The sequence below is a fragment of the Notamacropus eugenii genome, chromosome 2 (genome assembly GCF_028372415.1).
Source record: "Notamacropus eugenii isolate mMacEug1 chromosome 2, mMacEug1.pri_v2, whole genome shotgun sequence".
Classification (NCBI taxonomy): domain Eukaryota; kingdom Metazoa; phylum Chordata; class Mammalia; order Diprotodontia; family Macropodidae; genus Notamacropus; species Notamacropus eugenii.
This window is the reverse complement of record NC_092873.1, coordinates 205,159,333-205,176,801: the sequence shown is the minus strand read 5'-3', so window position 1 is coordinate 205,176,801 and position 17,469 is coordinate 205,159,333. Positions and strand designations below refer to the sequence as shown.

At 38.4% G+C, this 17,469-nt stretch overlaps 1 protein-coding gene across 6 annotated transcripts in view; it reads right to left on the bottom strand.

The window, feature by feature from the left end:
• The window catches only part of HSF2 (heat shock transcription factor 2), a 43,718-nt gene extending 26,912 nt beyond the window's left edge, over positions 1 to 16,806 (bottom strand). For 3 of the 6 annotated variants that reach the window (XR_011974504.1, XM_072643177.1, XM_072643178.1), the window contains exons 1-4: positions 16,693 to 16,806; positions 3,480 to 3,588; positions 3,184 to 3,311; positions 1,754 to 1,878 (exon numbers count right to left, since the gene is read on the bottom strand). Coding sequence is in view for 5 of the 6 variants with exons in the window: in XM_072643177.1 (XP_072499278.1) it covers positions 1,754 to 1,878; positions 3,184 to 3,311; positions 3,480 to 3,588; positions 16,693 to 16,785 (455 nt within the window). In the remaining variant the exon portion in view is untranslated. Of the gene's footprint in view, positions 1 to 1,753; positions 1,879 to 3,183; positions 3,312 to 3,479; positions 3,589 to 13,828; positions 14,102 to 16,129; positions 16,604 to 16,692 lie in introns of those variants that run through there. The other 3 variants (XM_072643181.1, XM_072643180.1, XM_072643179.1) reach the window with 3 other exon arrangements.
• Between the last annotated feature and the right edge of the window lie 663 nt (positions 16,807 to 17,469).

The window sequence follows — 17,469 nt, the reverse complement described above, 5'->3', positions numbered from 1 at the left end:
ATCTCTTTGTGGTGGCCAAAAACTGGAAATCAAGGGGATGCCCATCAAGTGGTGAATGGCTGAACAAGTTGTGGTATATGAATGCAATGGAATACCATTGTGCTATAAGAAATGATGAACAGGAAGACTTCAGAGAAGCCTGGAAAGATTTATATGAACTGATGTTGAGCAAAAAGAGCAGAACCAGGAAAACTCTGTACACAGCAACAACCATAGTGTGCGAGGAATTATTCTCATAGACTTAGTACTTCACTGACATGCATGGACTTAAAAAATTTCCAATGGACTCTTGAGGCAAAACACCTTCCACATCCAGAGAAAGAACTATGGAATTGGATCCCAGATAGAAACAGATCATTTTCTTTTGTATTATGTTTTGTTTTGTTTTATTTTATGGTTTCTCCCATTCATTTTAATTCTTCTATGCAACACGTATTTAATAGGAAATTAGAACCTATATAAGACTGTAGAACCTATATAAGATTGTACACTGTCTCAGAGAGGAAGTGGGGAGGGGGGGGGGAATCTAAGATATATGGAAGTGATTGTTGAACTCTGAAAACAAATAAAATAATTTAATTTTTTTAAAAAAGACTTATGTGTTGAAAACTGTAATACCTGACATTAACGAATCATGAAAGCCAAGGCTGAGGTCAGGAGGTACCTCTGAATCACCATATTCAACAGAGTTGTTACTTTATATGGGAAATAAAAGAAACCGGGATAAATATATTTTTAAAAAGAAAACAGAATCAGATGAGTGAGGGACTATAAGGACATAAGGTATATATTTCAGACATGTCCAGCATATTTGTTTTGTTTGACTCTATTTCTTATAAGAGAAGGGTCACTGAGAAGTAACAGTGATGTTAAAAAAAATAAAATAGTATCAATAAAACATTTTAAAAGAAGATCAACTTAATTGCCCTCTAAAATACAGAACAGGAACAGTCAACACAAGACCTGGAATAAATGCCTTTTTTTTTTTTCTGAGACCTTATCTATCTTGCCCAAGTTGGAAGGGCAGCAGCTTGAACCAATGGACTCTTGAGGCAAAACACATTGAAGGTGTTTTGAGGGCTTGAATCTCTGCTGCTCGGCATGGAAGTTTTAACCTGCTCTATTTCTAACTTGAGAGGTCTTTAGTTTCCTGCCTACTTAGATGAAGAAGCTCCACAGAAATTTATTAGTATGAGGTAAAGTGTGCGTTTTTATATGGGCTGAATTTTATCTTCACACACAAATTATCTGTGAGATGTTGGGAACAACCAAAACATCAGGCATTATGATAAGATAATTTTTTTTAATGGCACTTTGAGTAACATACATTTTTCCAAGCTAACATAATAAATATAAAATAGGGCAGTTCTATCGGGAGTGAGTTCTATTTCATCCTGGGTGGCAAGGCCACATTATTAAGTTCTGGAGAATCCTTCACAACATAGGAAACAAAGGGTATCTTAAACAGGGCATTCACACATTTAGAAAAGAGATTGTAATGACCTTTCTGCCTCTTTATGTGAAAACTACTCACATTAATTTTCTTAGCACGTTAATCCTCATATACTAATGATATGACAGTAGGGCATTTACTTTTATTTATTTTTCTCAAGGACAGAAAAGATTCGTACCATTCATTTATCTGTTCATCCCTTCTTTCTCCTGACCACCACCATGAAAATTTGAAGCTAAGGATACAGTCGATTAAACCCATATACCCATAAGACAAGTATCTTTTGAAACTTTATTTTACCTTTTCAAAGTAGAAAGCCTGGACTCAATGGTTTCTTGTTTGATTTGAACTTTCTGAGCACTACTTATGATTTTAGATAAGTCTTCCTGGCGAATTTTGGTTTCTTCTGGTTTTGAAGACGAAACCTGCTCAAATAAAACAGTGAGGAAGACAGATATAAATTCTAAACACTTGGATTCCAAGTCTCAATTCTAGTTTTAAAAAAATACATTAACACAAACACACAGAGCTTAGGGTAATAAGAAGGATATGCAAGGCTGAACTGAATAGATTGTCAAAGAACATGCTGAACATTTGGTTTCCCAAAGGGAAGAACAGTACAGAGCTTCAAGAAAAAATGATTTCCATTTGTTAAATGCAAAAAAATTCCAAATATTATCTGATGATTCAAGGCAGGGGTTCTTAACCATTTTTATGTCATGGATTCCTTTGACAACTTGGCAATGCCTATGAACCCCTCTACTTCAAATACTATTTTAAAGGCATAAAATAATTAGAAAAAAACAATTTTTGATTGGTATCAAAATCATTATCAAGATATTTTAAAAAGTAGTTCACAGACCCTCATTTAAGAACCTCAGTTTCAGGATATTCTCTCTGGAAGAAATATCTCAGGGATTCCTTTTCCACCATCTCCTATGGCTTTATTCTCAAATGTTTTCTGTGACTTCTCCATTTATTTAGTAAACCTATGCTACAGTAATTACTCAGCTGCATGCTATGCAATTTGTCTCCAGGGCATGGAACACTGACCTGTTCTTTTTTTAATCACTTAGCAAGAATATCTGTCATTTTTAAATATGTAAAAATTTTAGTAAACTAACTGAAATCCTGATATCAAAGTCTGTACAGACATTTATTTCTGCTCAGCACCACTTCTGCAACAGGTAAAAATCTGTTCTACTTCAGGACTTTAAGGGTAGAGTGTTGTTTTTTTTCAAGCCTCCACATGATCTTCAATTGCTCAGAAAGGGCAGATGTTACTACCATGACATTTGCCTTTTATATAGAAAGATGATGGTAGTGGTTGTATTAAAATACTTTTAGGCTCCTAAATGGAGAGGGAACAGATCACTCTGTACAATGCCTAGCATAGAACTATGTGTAATCAGACACTTAATATAAGCTTTATCATCCCAGCAAAGTATTAGGCTTAAACTGCTAGGAAAACAAAACCCAGCACCAAGTCATAATATGATCTATTACTACATAAATTAAGAAATTTTGCGGTATCAAGTTCTAAAAGGATAGCATTCCAAAAATTTTTTTAACTTTCCTTTTATTATCCCAAATGCTAGGAACTGGAAAAGTGACCTATATTCCTGTTTATATTTGAAAATAATTATGTGAGTTAAGCACACTACATTATTCAGTCACTAAAACAAATTAGATTAATAAAATAAAACAAAAAAAACTAAACAGTAATTTACCTTTCTTTTAATGTTCTCCAACAAGTCATCCTGGCCCTGTTTGAAGTATGGGTGCTGAAATTCAACTGGGCCATCTCGTTCTTGCTTTACAATACCAGAGTCAACATGAACTACTTTACGAAAACCATCTGAAATAGAATTACACAACCAAGAAGACTGAGAAAAGCAAGTGAAATCAAAATTCAATCCTACTGCATTCAAAGGGTTTTCTTTTCCTTTACCAACCCCAGAGAAAAAAACCAACAACTTAATCCATCTACATTCCCCTCCCCAAACCAAAAGCTCTCTACACTTACACATATTTAGCTGCCTCACAAAGCTCGCCATGTTGTTGTGCTTGAAGTACTTGGGAAGAATTTCTTTTGCAAACCTCTGTTCATCCAACACCAGGAAGCTTTGGCCATTCTAAAATGAATACAAATGTCTATTAAGGAAGACCCCTTGCCTTATGTGTCCACACACAGTAGGTCAGACCAAGCAGAGTCCAATCCAGTAGTCTTTGGCAACAGCATACATTGTTAGAAGGTGCACAGCGACCTTCCTTACTTCAATATTTTCAAAGATCTCTCATCTTCTCTGTGTTAATATCTCTTCCCTACTCCCTTCAATGATAAAGATGGGAGCTTCTCTACAATTTAGTAGATGATCCTTGAAAATTACTGTGACCAAAAAATCCACCACCCAGAAATGTGGTGACCAGCCCTTTGTAATGTAGTTAAAACAACAGGAATATTATCTGTCACTTAGTCCATACTCAAAGCCTTCCCACCTGAGTTGAATTTGCCGGAATTTTGCACTCTGGTGTCAATACTGTCTGAGAATCCAGGTCACTTTCTGGATACAATAAGACATCAGAACATGGCTTTAATATAAACTTCCACTTTAAATTTATCTCCCTCCCACTCCAAGTTTTAGTTTTAAAATCCAAGAATTTGGTCAAATCGTGCTATTTATCATTTTGATATTTTCAAACAGCTGTTCTCTCAGCCTTTGACTTTCCAGACTGAAGAATCTCCTCTACTATAGAAAAGTCTCCATTCCTGTGGTGGAGGCACTGTGGCACAGTGCAAAAAAACAATGACTTGGAAGATAAAGACTTCCTTTCAAAGCCTACTCTTTCTACTTATTACCTGAATGAGTGGGAGCAAGTCATTAATTTCCCTGGGCTTACTGGTCTTTATCAGTATAATAAGGGAACTAGACTAGATGATCTCCAAAGTTCTGAAATTTTACATTCCCATCACTGGATTTTTAATAATTTGTTGCATTTTTAAGGAGAAACTAGTAGAAGTACACAACCAGTTTTTAACATTAAGGATGAAGTAGGATGATCCTTTTTGTTTCCACTACCCAAATTAAGCCAAACATTTTGTTGACCTTATCAATTCAGGACACATAGCCAACATATCTGAAGTGGATTTGATTTTCCTAGGTCAGTGTTTAAGCAAAGGATGGACTCAAAGTTCCCAGGATAGTATATGTAGATGATTTTCCCTTAAATTCACTAAGTAGAACTTGTGTACAATCAAGTTTATGGCTACTTTTCCTCTCCTCTGCACAGCTTCTCAAGGTTTTCCTATAATTTATGCCCACTGGCTTTGCATTTCACTATCAAGAAGAACCTACTGTTCTCTACAAACTTGAGAGATGTTATCATACACACCTTGAAACTAAATTATATAAAGTTTTTTTAACAGTAAGTCATAGCCAAAATAATTTGGTCTCAACACTAATTCTACATAGTAGATCTCTATTATTTATACTACTTGGTCACTCAGGAGTGAGAATTTATTTTTATTTTTTTGTGTGTTTTTGAACCAGTTTCTATCCTAAACATTGGTAGAGAAGACTTTAAAAGTCTAATAAGATTATATCCATCCTTTGGTTCCAATTTATTAAAAGCATGTTTACCCAACAACTGAAGCATGCTTAAGACAACTGAGGGATCCAGGCTCTAGGTTCATCTTATTTTGTTGTACTTCTAAGAGAGACTAACATTATAGCAGAGGACTGTGGATAACTTAGATACAGAGATGCAGAGAGATTTTCTTTTCCAGGGGAAACTGCTGCCTTTAGGCAGAACAATGAAAAACCACACCACCTCAATCAACTGTAATAATCAATGATCTGTTAACATTTTACTTTTCTCAGAATATTAAAAAACCTCCCACCTGGCCACCTAACCTAGTTCTTTCACCTTCAATCTCCTAAATTTTTATCACTCATTTAACTGGGGGGAAGGAGATTTTCAAAAGATTATGTCCATTTGTTCAGCTATCCTCAGCTCAGAAAAGTTAAGGTATGACACCCAGTTAGTGTTTTGGTGCTTACACTTGCTAAGGAAATTAAAATGCCTTGATTAAGCAATACTCTGAGCCAGTTTTCTTACTCTACTCCCCTCCACACCATCTGTCCCCTCTAAAGTTGAGTGGAAGGCCAAAAAGTCAGAGGAAGAACTAGGGAGGTGGGTGGGTGACTGTGGAGATGGGAACTTACAGAAGAGAAAATGTATAGAGAGAAAGGCAAGCTACGGTTAATCAGATCAGGTTGAAGGAAAGCACAATGGAGTTATAAATCTCTGAGGTGAAAGAATGGTTATGCCTTCAACAAGGGGAAGTTTGGAAGAAGAAAAGGTTTTGGAGGAAATGGTAATGAGTAACAAGTTCAGTTTTGCACATGTTGAGCTTGAAATGTTTCCAGCACATGTAGTCTGAAATGTATAATAGGAGACGTCCAGAAAGCGGCTGCTAAATAGGAATGAGCCATCTAGCTTCCACATACCTACTCCTTTAAGATGATGAAATTTGCACCAGATCAAATACCAATCAAGCAATCTAATAAAAACCTACATTAAGTGACTCCTTCTACCTCTGAATTACAGAAAAAAATCTTCCAGAAGCTTGAGAGTAATAGGAAAGAGGAAAACCTTCAAAGCAAGCACTGAGAAAGCCTCAGGCTAGTTAGATAGCTCCAGAGTAGGGTACTTGAAAGTGCCAAGTAGTGGCAGTGGGCAGCAACATACACACACACAGTACTGCAGTTCTCAAACCAAGACAACTCTGAGGTCTCTAATATCATGGTCTGATACAGCTCTTTATATCCAGAGTTCTAAAACTCAAAGAACCAGGAAAGCCTAACAGGGTGATAACTAAAGCCAACCCTCTTCCCTCCTCGCTCAAAAGCATACAAGGGAGAACCTGGCCCTGGCATAACACCCCAATTCAGGAACCACAAACAGACACAAGAGTAAATAAAACAAAGATGAAAAGTTCTACAGATCTAGATGATCCCATAAAAGGCCAATAACTGAAACAAATGTAAGCAGAGACCCAAAGGGAAAAAAAATGAACTTTCCACAAGGTCTCCATGAAGACCTGAAAAAAAAGCATAAGAAAAAGAAATTAAACAAACGCTACAGAAGACAGAATTATTAGGATCCTAGATGTGCTAAACTTTACCCAAGTAAGAGACTCCCGGAAAATTAAAACAGACCAAACTTAATGATTCCATGAGACTGCAATAAAAATGTAAGCTAGTTGTTATTAAAAACAACCAACCTAGAAAACAGGTCAAGGAAAGATAATGTAAGAATTACTGGACTCCTTGAAAATCATGACCAAGTTTTTAAAAAAGCTGGATATCATATTTCAAGAATTCATAAATGAAAGCTGCCTAGATCCATTAAGTGCCAGAGAGCAAAGGCAGAATTCATCAATCACATCATTTTTTCTAAAAGGAAAAAGCCTTAAGAATATCATAGTTCAAATCTTATCCATCCATATTGAAGAAAAAAAATCGTTAAGTATCCAGAATACAGCAGCTCAAGTAGGAAAGAACCACTACCACACAGATCTGGTGGCTTTTACTATAAATGAGAATCTCTTCTCATTTTCTTCTTGAATGTTGTAAGAAAAAAAAAAAAGAACATCATAACCACACCTGCAACCGATTTGTATCCCTCACACTATATAAACTAACCCTTGGATTTCCTGGTAAAATCATCTCTACCTCATTTGGGTAATGGGAATGGAGTTAGGAGAAAAATGTTCAATACTCTGATAAAAAAAATTTTAAATTATTATTCAGTTTGCTTAGAGATACAGAAATGTACTATAACTTGGCTTGATACTAAAATTATCATGCTGGTATAGAAATGTGTAGGCCAAGAAAAAAACCTTAACAGCAAATATCTGAAATGAAAGTCAGGGGGAAGCAGTTAGAAAAAGTATCTCAAAGGTAAAAGAAGGATATGTCAACATCCTGATGGGGCCATTCTACAGTTTATGCTTCATATAAATCAACAAATCTTAATTCTGCCTGCCTTCTACACTGCCCCACAACAAACACTAAAATATCAGACTAGTAGTCAAATTATTAAAAATAATTTGTATTTGAATGATAATTTTATTATTATTTTCTTTTGGAGGCAAGCAAGGTTAAGTGAATTGCCCAGAGTCACACAGCTAGTCAATGTCTGAGGCCAAATTTGAACTCAGGTCCTCCTGACTCTAAGGTCAGTGCTCTATATGCCATGCCACCTAGCTGCCCTGATAGTTTTATTGCCAAGAAGAACTAGTTTGGGCAGCCATACCCTATTACTAATGCCTGGGATCGAGTTTTAACAGCTCTGCATTAATTCTACCTGTACAATGAACATTCTGCACAAAAAACTGCTGAATTTTACCATACTTGGCTTCAACAGAATGGCTGAAAGAAAAAATGTTCAAGTCACTTTGTAATTCTAAACCCTTATAATAGTAAGGGATGATAACCATGATTAATTCAGTAAGATTCTAAAGCTAACAATCAGATATTCACATAGGAAATGAGGCCAGCATAAAAAATGAAATAGTTATTTGATGTATAAATTAATACTGAGTAAGGTTAAGCATTATTATACTAACTATAATCAAACCAAGAGTGGTTTCTTAAAGTTTACTTTAGAATGATATGACAAATATATGGAAAAATAAAGTATTTTTTAAAGGGACCATTTAAATGTGTATTTGACCATAAGTCTTACCATCACTTCATAAAAGATTTGGTCATCATCAAGAGAATGTGCTCAGGCTGACTTCCCCTCCCCTTACTACTTTACCCCAAGCTATTTCTGCTCAATGAACCTGTATTGGCAACTGATTGGCTACAAGTATTCAGACATGGCTCCAGGAAGCTAGGAATAAGCCAGCTTTGGAACAGTACTCTACCACATAATCTATCCTGTTTGTTTGCCATCTTATTATTTGTAACAGAGCAGAAGATACAGAGGTATGATTAGATTTCCAATTAAAGTTTAGGATGGATAAAAGACATTTTCCATAACAAGTATAAAAGCTTTTTGAATGAATGATTATCTGATTCCAAAAACAGCTGCTATTTCTAAAGAGGCCTTAATAAGATTTTCACTCAGCATAAATGCTGAACTGCCTCAACACTAAACAGAGCAAACAAGCATGAAGGGAACCAGAAACATAACAATCAACAGCATCCTCAAATGGCAATTTTAAAAATGTGGTAGTGTCTTGTTTTTGCTTTTCTAGCTATCATTAACTAACTAAAGTTCGCATTAAGTGCTAGCAGTGTTAACACAATGTTCTAGTTAGCATATGGAGCTTAACAGAAATGGGAATTAAGTATGACTACATTTTTTTTTTTATTTTCATCCCTTCAGGAGCCTTATGAAAGTTTCAACCCTTGTCTTGTGTTCCTATTTGAAAATAAGGATTACAATGAATGATCATTTTCCATAACTAGTTTAAACAGTAGGGTTACACTTTTCATGACTACAGTCTTAAGCATTCAATTGGTGTTATTTGACACAGAATTTTACAGATAACAATACCATAGTATAAAACAGAATTTTTTCCCCATTTAAAGGGATATTCTAAGTTGAAGGTTCCATGTCCATTTTCCAGTTTCTATCATTAATATTAATGGTTTAATGGCATGTAATATTAACAATCAGGGTATTAGTATAGGATAGCCCCATTTTAGATAAATTCAACAAGACATAAGTACATTTCCTCATTTCATTTAATCCAGGCAAAAATCCTTAAGAAGATAAATGTTGGCTAATGTTTGCAAATTCACAGTTTTTTAAAAAAAAGGTAATAAAATCAATGCCTTTACTGTCTGAATAAATATCAAGAGTGTTTTGAGGTAGCTGATAACCAACAGAAATATCATCAGTATTCTTATGCTCTCAAAGCAATTTTAGAAGGGCTCACTGGCACTATTGCCTACCTGGCAAACCACACTTCAATAAAGCTCTCCCAATTTAGTATTAAGTATTTACTACCAGTTGGCCTAAACCTAGATCTGTTTTCCTAAAAAAGTTATCACAACAGTAATATTACTTTGTGAGTTGGAAAATATATGGTGTTAGAGGCAGTTGAAAGCACAATGGTTCAAAGTCCTGGGCTTGGTGTCAGGAAGACCTGAGTTTATATATAGTCTCCAATCACATACTAGCTATTTGGCCCCTGGGTAAGTCACTTATATCTGTTTGCCTCCATTTTTCCTCACCAGCAAAATGAATTCACTACTTTGCACCTAATTTGCAAGGTTGTTTTGAGGACCAAATGAGATTATATCTGTACAGCGCCTAGCATATAGCAGGCATCATACAAATGCTTATTACTTTCCCCTAACAAAATACCTGAACTTCTACATTAGTTTTCTATTTGGTTTCCTATCTCCAGTCTCCTTTTCCCAACCCATCCTAGGGTTACCTGATTTATCTTTTCTATTTTCAGCTTATTACTCTCCCTTGTTCCTAATGTCTCCATGCAGAAATTATCTTGTGTATACACTACTTATATGTGTACATATTGTCTCCCTCATAGAATAAGAAATTCCTTGAGAACAGGGGATGTTTCATTTTTGCCCACTATTCTTAGAATAGTAGCTTAATAAATGCACGTTGATTGTTTGCTCAAAGTCTACTACCTAGCTTATAGAATGAATTCTAAGGTAACCTGGAATTCATGAATTCTCCAGTCTAGCCCTAAATCATTCTTTTCACACTTTGTCAGGTTAGACATTTGTACAGAACTTCTTGTTAGAGAGTGTACTTGTTACCCAGCTTTGTAAATTTTATTCCAACTCTGACTTTTCGCAATCTTATCTACACATACACATACAGTAAGATCGTTGGGCTTTGAAGACCTCCAATGACTGAAAACTCACTACGACTTCTGAGACAGTCCGTTTTACTTCGGGAACATTTTAAGTTTTTACTCAGGCTGAGCAGAAATATGCCTTTCTGAAGTTTGTATACAGGGTAATTCAAGAAGTGACGTTAATTTTCCTAAGAAATAGGTATACAATTTAAGGTATATATACATTTTTAATTTTGTTATTATTCAGTCACATTCAGTGGTTTGCCTTTTCTTTCTCCAGCTCATTATACAAATTAGGAACTGAGGCAAACAGGGTTAAGTAACTGACTCAGGGTCACAAAGCTAGTAATTGTCTGAGGCCAGATTTGAACTTAAAAAGATGAGTCTTCCTGACTTTTGGCACTCTATCCACTGCCCCACCTAGTGAATTGTGAATAGGTTAGAATTCTACCAAAGTGCCTACAAAAAGCACACTGAAGAAATCTTTAGGAAAGAGATCATCTGTATTTCAAGGGAAAAAAATTAAATGAGGGTTCTGTAAGATTATGGTGCTAGCAACATCTTCTATTTAAAATATTAAATAATAATTATTAAAATACTAATAATGTAAGGAAACTTTTCCAATATGACAAAAAGTTTTATTCCCTCTATTTTGGTCCAACCTGCTTTTTAGATTGGCTGATCTGCACTTAAGAGTTCTGTCAACATATTTCAAGTCCAAGAGCTGTTGTTGCCAAGTGAGTTGGGTGTTTTTTTTTTTTCTGGCCATCTTGGTTCATTTTAATTTTTAAACTTCAAACTTAAATACCAAATAAAATGATGGACTAGAAAATGAGTATTCATAAAAGAATCTCTATTACATACAGTTTACCCTTCAAGTATATAATAAGCTCAACATTTAACTTTCAAAGCTGTTCTGAAACTGTTTCTAGCCTTCATTCTTTTTCCTTTGGTGAATTATAAAAAATGCTCAAATTATTCTCTTTCTTTTGGGGGGTGGGGGTGGAAGAGGAGGGCAAAACAGTCAGCCTTCTTTTCCTTTACTTCCCCTTTCCCATTATAAACAAAAACTCTAAACACTGATTTATTCCAATCTCTTCTTGCACAGATAAGGAAAATGAGGTCTAGGGTAGAAAGTAACTTGTAAGAAGACAAGTCAGTGGCAGAGCTTGAATCCAGCTGGAATTCATTGGGTCTTCTGATTCTCAGGGGAGTATTCCTTCTATTATATCAAATATTTCAATATCAAATATATCAAATCAATATTTCAAAAATCTCCAAATAGCAAATAACAATATAATAATCAGAGTCAACCTACTGGCACAGTAGATGGAAAGCAGACCTTCAGTCTTTAAGAGACCAGAGATTTTGATTCAATAAGCTGCTCCTGGGCAAGACTTCATTTATGAAAGCTTTTTAAATTTGCATATTTTTAAGGGAAAAAATACTAAGACACTAATTTTATAGATGAAACAACAAATTTGTTAAGAAATTAGGAAGATATTTGGGTAATCATTCAACATTTGGACTGCTAAAGTATTTTTCCAAATGTGGATAAAGAACAATAAATAACCACCAAAATATGATACATTATTCTTATGTTACCACTACATACTAGAAGAGATGGCAAATGCATTACTTTTTCTAGTTCTAATACCATATAACCCTGAGAGGTTCACTTAATCTCTATTTCCTCATCTTTAAAATGAAGAGATCATAACATGATTTGTTGCTGTAAATAATTCTGTGCTCCTAAGAAGTAGGTAAAGGCAGTCATCCTAATATTCATTTTGTCAGCCAAAAAAGCTGGACAGGAAGACTAAGTTGTATACTTTTTACAAGCATTTATCAAGGACCTCTGCTACCACAGAGGTTAATACAAAGAAAATAGAAAACAACTCAAAATGCCGGCCCTCAAGGAGCTTACTTTCTACAGGAGGAAAGAACACAAAATAAGTATGAAGTAAATCTCTAAGGTAATTAGTTGAATGGAGAGACAAACAGCCTGTAGTGGGGGGAGGGGTGAAATAGAGTAGTCAGGACCTCATTCATTCTAACAGTATAGAGGTGATACTGGAACTGAGCTTTGAAAAAGATAGGGAAGTTCTAAGAAATAAGAAAGAAGAGTGTATTCCCAACAGTGACAGCCTAAGCAAAGACAGGGAAGATAGAAAGTAAAGACCTGTATGGGACTATAGAATACGTGAAGAGACAAATAAGCCTGGAAAACAGGTTAAGTGTTAATAAAAGCCAAACAGAAAAAAAAAAAATTTTCATCAGAGAGGCAGTAGTGCTTTTGTAATAGCAGAGTAACACGGCCATCAAATCACAACCTCAGATCAGGAAGGGTCTAGAAAGGCCATCCAGTCCTCCTAACTCTTCATTTTAAAGAAGAGGCCCATAAAAGTAAAATCATTTGCTGAAAATCAGTCAGTAAGAAAGCTAGTATTTGAAATCAGGTCCTCTGACTCCAAATCCAATATTCCTTCCACTGTACCACACTGCCTCCAAGACCATCACTTTGGCAGCTATTGACAGATGGGCTGATGAGGGGAAAAACTTGCAGTTGGGAGACCAATTAGAAAACTTCTAATTGAGGGATACCTGAACTAGAATAGTGTTCTTAGAGGAGTGGAAAGAAGGGAATGGATTCAAGAGATGTAGAGGTAGACCTGAGGAGACTTGGAAAGTAATTGGCTAGGTGGAAGAAAGTTAAGTCAAGAGTTTGGGATAACTCCTATACCGTAAACATGGGTGACTAGAAGCAGTAATGCCCTGAACAGAAGTTAGTAAAAAGAGAGAAGTTTAGAGGAAAAAGAAGGAAATAAACATTTATAAAGCACCACTTACATTGATTTAATAATGAATCCTATTTTGGGCATGTTGAGTTTGAGATGATTACGAAGCACAAAGTGGGTAATGTCCAACAGGCAAGAAGAAAATGTATGGATCCAAAACCTAACAGAGGCACTTAAAAGGCTATAGAATGATACAGAGAAATGCTAACTGAATCAATGTTATCTATGAAGATCACTGAGAAAGAGGTATAGAAAGAGAGAAGGCAAGAGTACAGAGCCTTCCTCCTGAGTACACCTACAGTTAAGGGGTGGAACATGAGTGGTGACCTAACAAAGGATAATAAAGAGGGCCATCAAAGCAGGAGAACTAAGAGAGCAGCATTACAAAAACCCAGACATGAGTCAAGGTTTTTGTAAGATACTGGAGAGGTCAAAGAAATGGCCATTAGATATTTTACTGTCCCAAGGTCACTTGGTCTAAACTGATATCTACTGAGAGTCTATTATGTGAAAAGCATTGAGGAAGGTTTATAGAAGTTACAAAGATATGACCCCTATGAGAGATTAATAAAAAATAATAATAATTTAGTCTAGAATCTAGTTCCCTGCATGGTTCAGCTTAAGTGCCACCTCCTATATGCCCCTCTTCCCAATTTCCCCCCTTGTAGATTCTCCTCACCACCCAAAATTACCATGTATAAATTTTGTATTTATTTCTTTATGTACCTGTTGTTTCCTACAGAATGAAAGCGTGTTGGGACTGGAACAGTTTCATTTTTGTTCTCATTCCTCCAGTGTCTGGCCTACAGTATGCCCTTAATAAATGTTTACTGGATTGAATTGAATTCTGGATCTCTGTCCAAACACTGGCACATACTGTCCCCTTTTCTTGGTCTTGGCTACATTCTTCCAAAGAACAGCACCAGTTGAAGGCTAGTTATCAAGTGATAGGTCAATGCGAATTCATCACTGGCAGCCTGAACGATACTAAACTTGTCCCTGGTATGGTATAATAGAAAAGGATACTACAATGAACACAGAAAAGTAGGTGTTAGTTCCACCTGTGCCTAATCGTGTAACATGAGACAAGTAGTATTTTTGTAGCAAAAGCATTAGATGTGGAATTAGAGGACCTAGATTAAGATCTGTGCTCTCCTATTTAATAATTGTGAGACTGTGGGCAAGTCACTTAACTGACTAATCTACTTTGGCCTTAATTTTCTAGTTGTAAAATGAAGGGGTTGGACTGGATGACCTCCCTTCCAGTTCTATATCATACCATCTTAAGTCATTCAACCTTTCAGGACTTCAGTTTATTCATCTACAAAATAAACACTATAAGATGGACTATAAGATCTCTAAGGTTCACTTGTAGCTCCAAATTGCTGATTACATCATTCTTTTCCACCCCAGTTTAAATCAATCATTCCTTCACAGAAACCAATCGTAGAACTTAATGTACTAATATAAAATGATGGTTCTGGAAGGATTTGTTTATTTAGCATTCTATGATGACCTTTAAGGACTGACTATAAACTATTCAACAATGCAACAAATATTTAAGCACAGATTTTTCTTGTGTTGGGTGAAAACACAAAAAAAGTTCATCTCACCTTAAAAATCTTACAATCTAATAAGATATAAAGATGAATAAGTACAATATAAAAGAGTACTTAAGTGTATAGGAGAAATAAGAACAAAGTGCTGTGAGGCTATATATAGTGACATTCTGGAACAATGCAGAGAGCACTGGATCTGCCATCAAAAGTCCTGGATTAGAATCCTGCCTCTGCCACTTACTATCTCTGTGACTGAGCAAGACATTGAAATTAGGCTTCAGTCTCCCCACCAATAAAATGGAAGGGGGTGGGGGCTTGACAGGACAACTTTTAAGGTTTTTTCCATCTTCAAATCTATGATCTCTATGAAAGGGAACATTATTTTTGAATAGGGCAAACTGATGCATTCAAACAGGGACTTACCCTTCCACTGAGTAACTATATCTAACAATGACACAGTACTCATTTCTCTTTCATAACTTAGCAATGGCCTCTGTGTTTGCATTTAGCTGGCATAGGATTAATGAGCTACACTACACAGGTTTTAAGGTATGCAAAGTACTTTACACATATTAACTCATTCGATGGAGCTAAGTGGTGAAATAGATGGTACCGGGGCTGGAGTCAGAAGACCTAAGTTTAAATCCAACTTCAGGCACTTACTAGCTAAGTGACCTGGGCAAGTCACTTAAAACTCTGTTTGCCTCAGTTTCCTCCACTAGGATAATAGCAACTACAACCTTTAGAGTTATTGTGAGAAGCAAAGAAAACATCTGTAACGCTCTTCACAGCGTCTGGCAGACAGTAGAAACTACATAAATGCTTATTCCTTTCTTCTCTTCATTTAAGTGTCACAACCTAATAGGATTCCATTTTATAAGATCAGAAAACAAAGGCCTGGAAAGTTCAAATAAATATGCCAAGGGTCACTCAAAATGAATAGCGGCAGCCACCGAATTCGAACCCCAGCCTCTCCACATGCCAAGTGCTGACACAACTCCTTCCTTTCCATTACACAAGGCTTTGCTCAAACTGGAAGGGATCCCGGAGATCATCAGCTAGTCAAAGACTTTCATTTTCCTGATGAGAAAACTGAGGCCACAGAAGGTTAAGTGACTTGCTAAAAGTAATGGAACCAATGAAAGCAGGAGGAGAAAGAGCGCTAGAGCGGGAGGGCCCTGGTTCAAATCCCAACTGGTGTGACCTTGGGGAAGTCTAGGTCTCTCCACTCTGCCCAGGGTGGCTCTTTCCATGACATCACCCGGCTGGGTCGCTCCTCTGTTCCAGCCCACGGCTTCATGACGGCCTACCACCAAGGCACACAATCCTTAAAACACACAACCTGTAAAGTGGCCCCAAATGTCCGATTAATTCTCCTTTTTCTGGCCAACCACTTGATTTTTAGAGTCAGTTATCCCGCCGCGATGACGGTCGGCACCCTTCCCACTCTCCTCCCCGACCCTCCTACCCCTCCCGGAGGCAGACGCTTTCCTCCTTCTTCTCCTGAGGGGCGTGTAGCGATGGAGTTCTTAGGAAAGATGGCAGGGTGGAAGATCTCAGCTGGAGGAGAGCCGCAGAGCTCCGGGATCTAGGCCCGCCCCCTCCCCCAGCCCCAGGCACGGAGGATGGAGGAGCACGCAAGACCGAGCGCCGCTCTAGACCCCGGCCTTCCCTCGCAGGGGGACCCCCCCCAGGCTAGCCGGAGAAGGCCGAGCCCGGCGGGCAGCAGGTGCGTGCCCAGCTCCGGGAGCCGCGGCCCCCTCCCCGCCCCCAGGAGGCCGCTCCGCGGCGGGGCGCAGCACGGCTAGTCCGAGCGGCGTCCCGCGTTCCCAACGCACGTTCTCCCGGAGCCGCCGGGGGAACAATACCGGGGGGAATCCAGGGGAGGGAGGGGGGACCCGTGTCCAGGGAGCGCCCGGAAGGAGGTGTGGGGGGGTGATGCGAATGTTCCCCCACCCCGGCAGGCCTCGACGGGGGCCCGGGGACAGGGGAAGGGGAGCCGAGGCAGTCGGAGGCCGCCGGCCGCAGTACCTGGCTCCAGGTGATGAACTCGTTAGTGTGGGCCTCCTCCACCAGCGTCCAGAGCTTACTGAGGAAAGCCGGCACGTTAGAACTCTGCTTCATTGTTACAGCTCCGGGGGATTCTGAAATCTACACTCGAACGCGGTGGCGGCGGCCGCACCGACAGAGAAGGCGGAGGCGGAGGCAGCCACTACCCCGCGGAGCACCCACGACGCAGGCGCGCCACCAGGAGTGCCAGCACCCCCGCCCCCCCGCCGGGCCCCTCCTCCCCACCCCAACTCGCGAGTAGCTCAGAAGGGCACTGCGACTACGCAGGACCTCCGGAGCAGGCCGCACGTGACGGACGTCTCTCCGGGCCCCGCCCTAGCTTGTCATTCCTGTTCTTAGCCAATCAGTTGCGGAGGACTCTCTGTTTGGAGGGAAAGGATTGGACCCTGGGGATGAAGAAGGCGGTCCCTTCCCGCCCCTCTTTATATAACGCCTCTCCCAAACTATACCTTTTTTTCTTCAGCCTTCGACACGTGCTGACTTTTATCGTTGTAACCACCGAGAATCCATGCAGCCTTAGCCTGGCCTTCTGTAGGTTAAGGAAGCTTCAGTTGGGATGGCTGGCCGAAAAAAGCGACAAAACAATGAAAAAGAGTGATTATTAATACCAATGCAGAGTCCAGTGGAAAAGGGGAAAGGTTAGTGTCGGAGGCTCCTGCAGAGTGTAAGTGCCACACTGAAATTCAGTCAGCTGTGGAGACCTTTAAACATCCAGAGGCCTGGAAGCTCTCATGAACA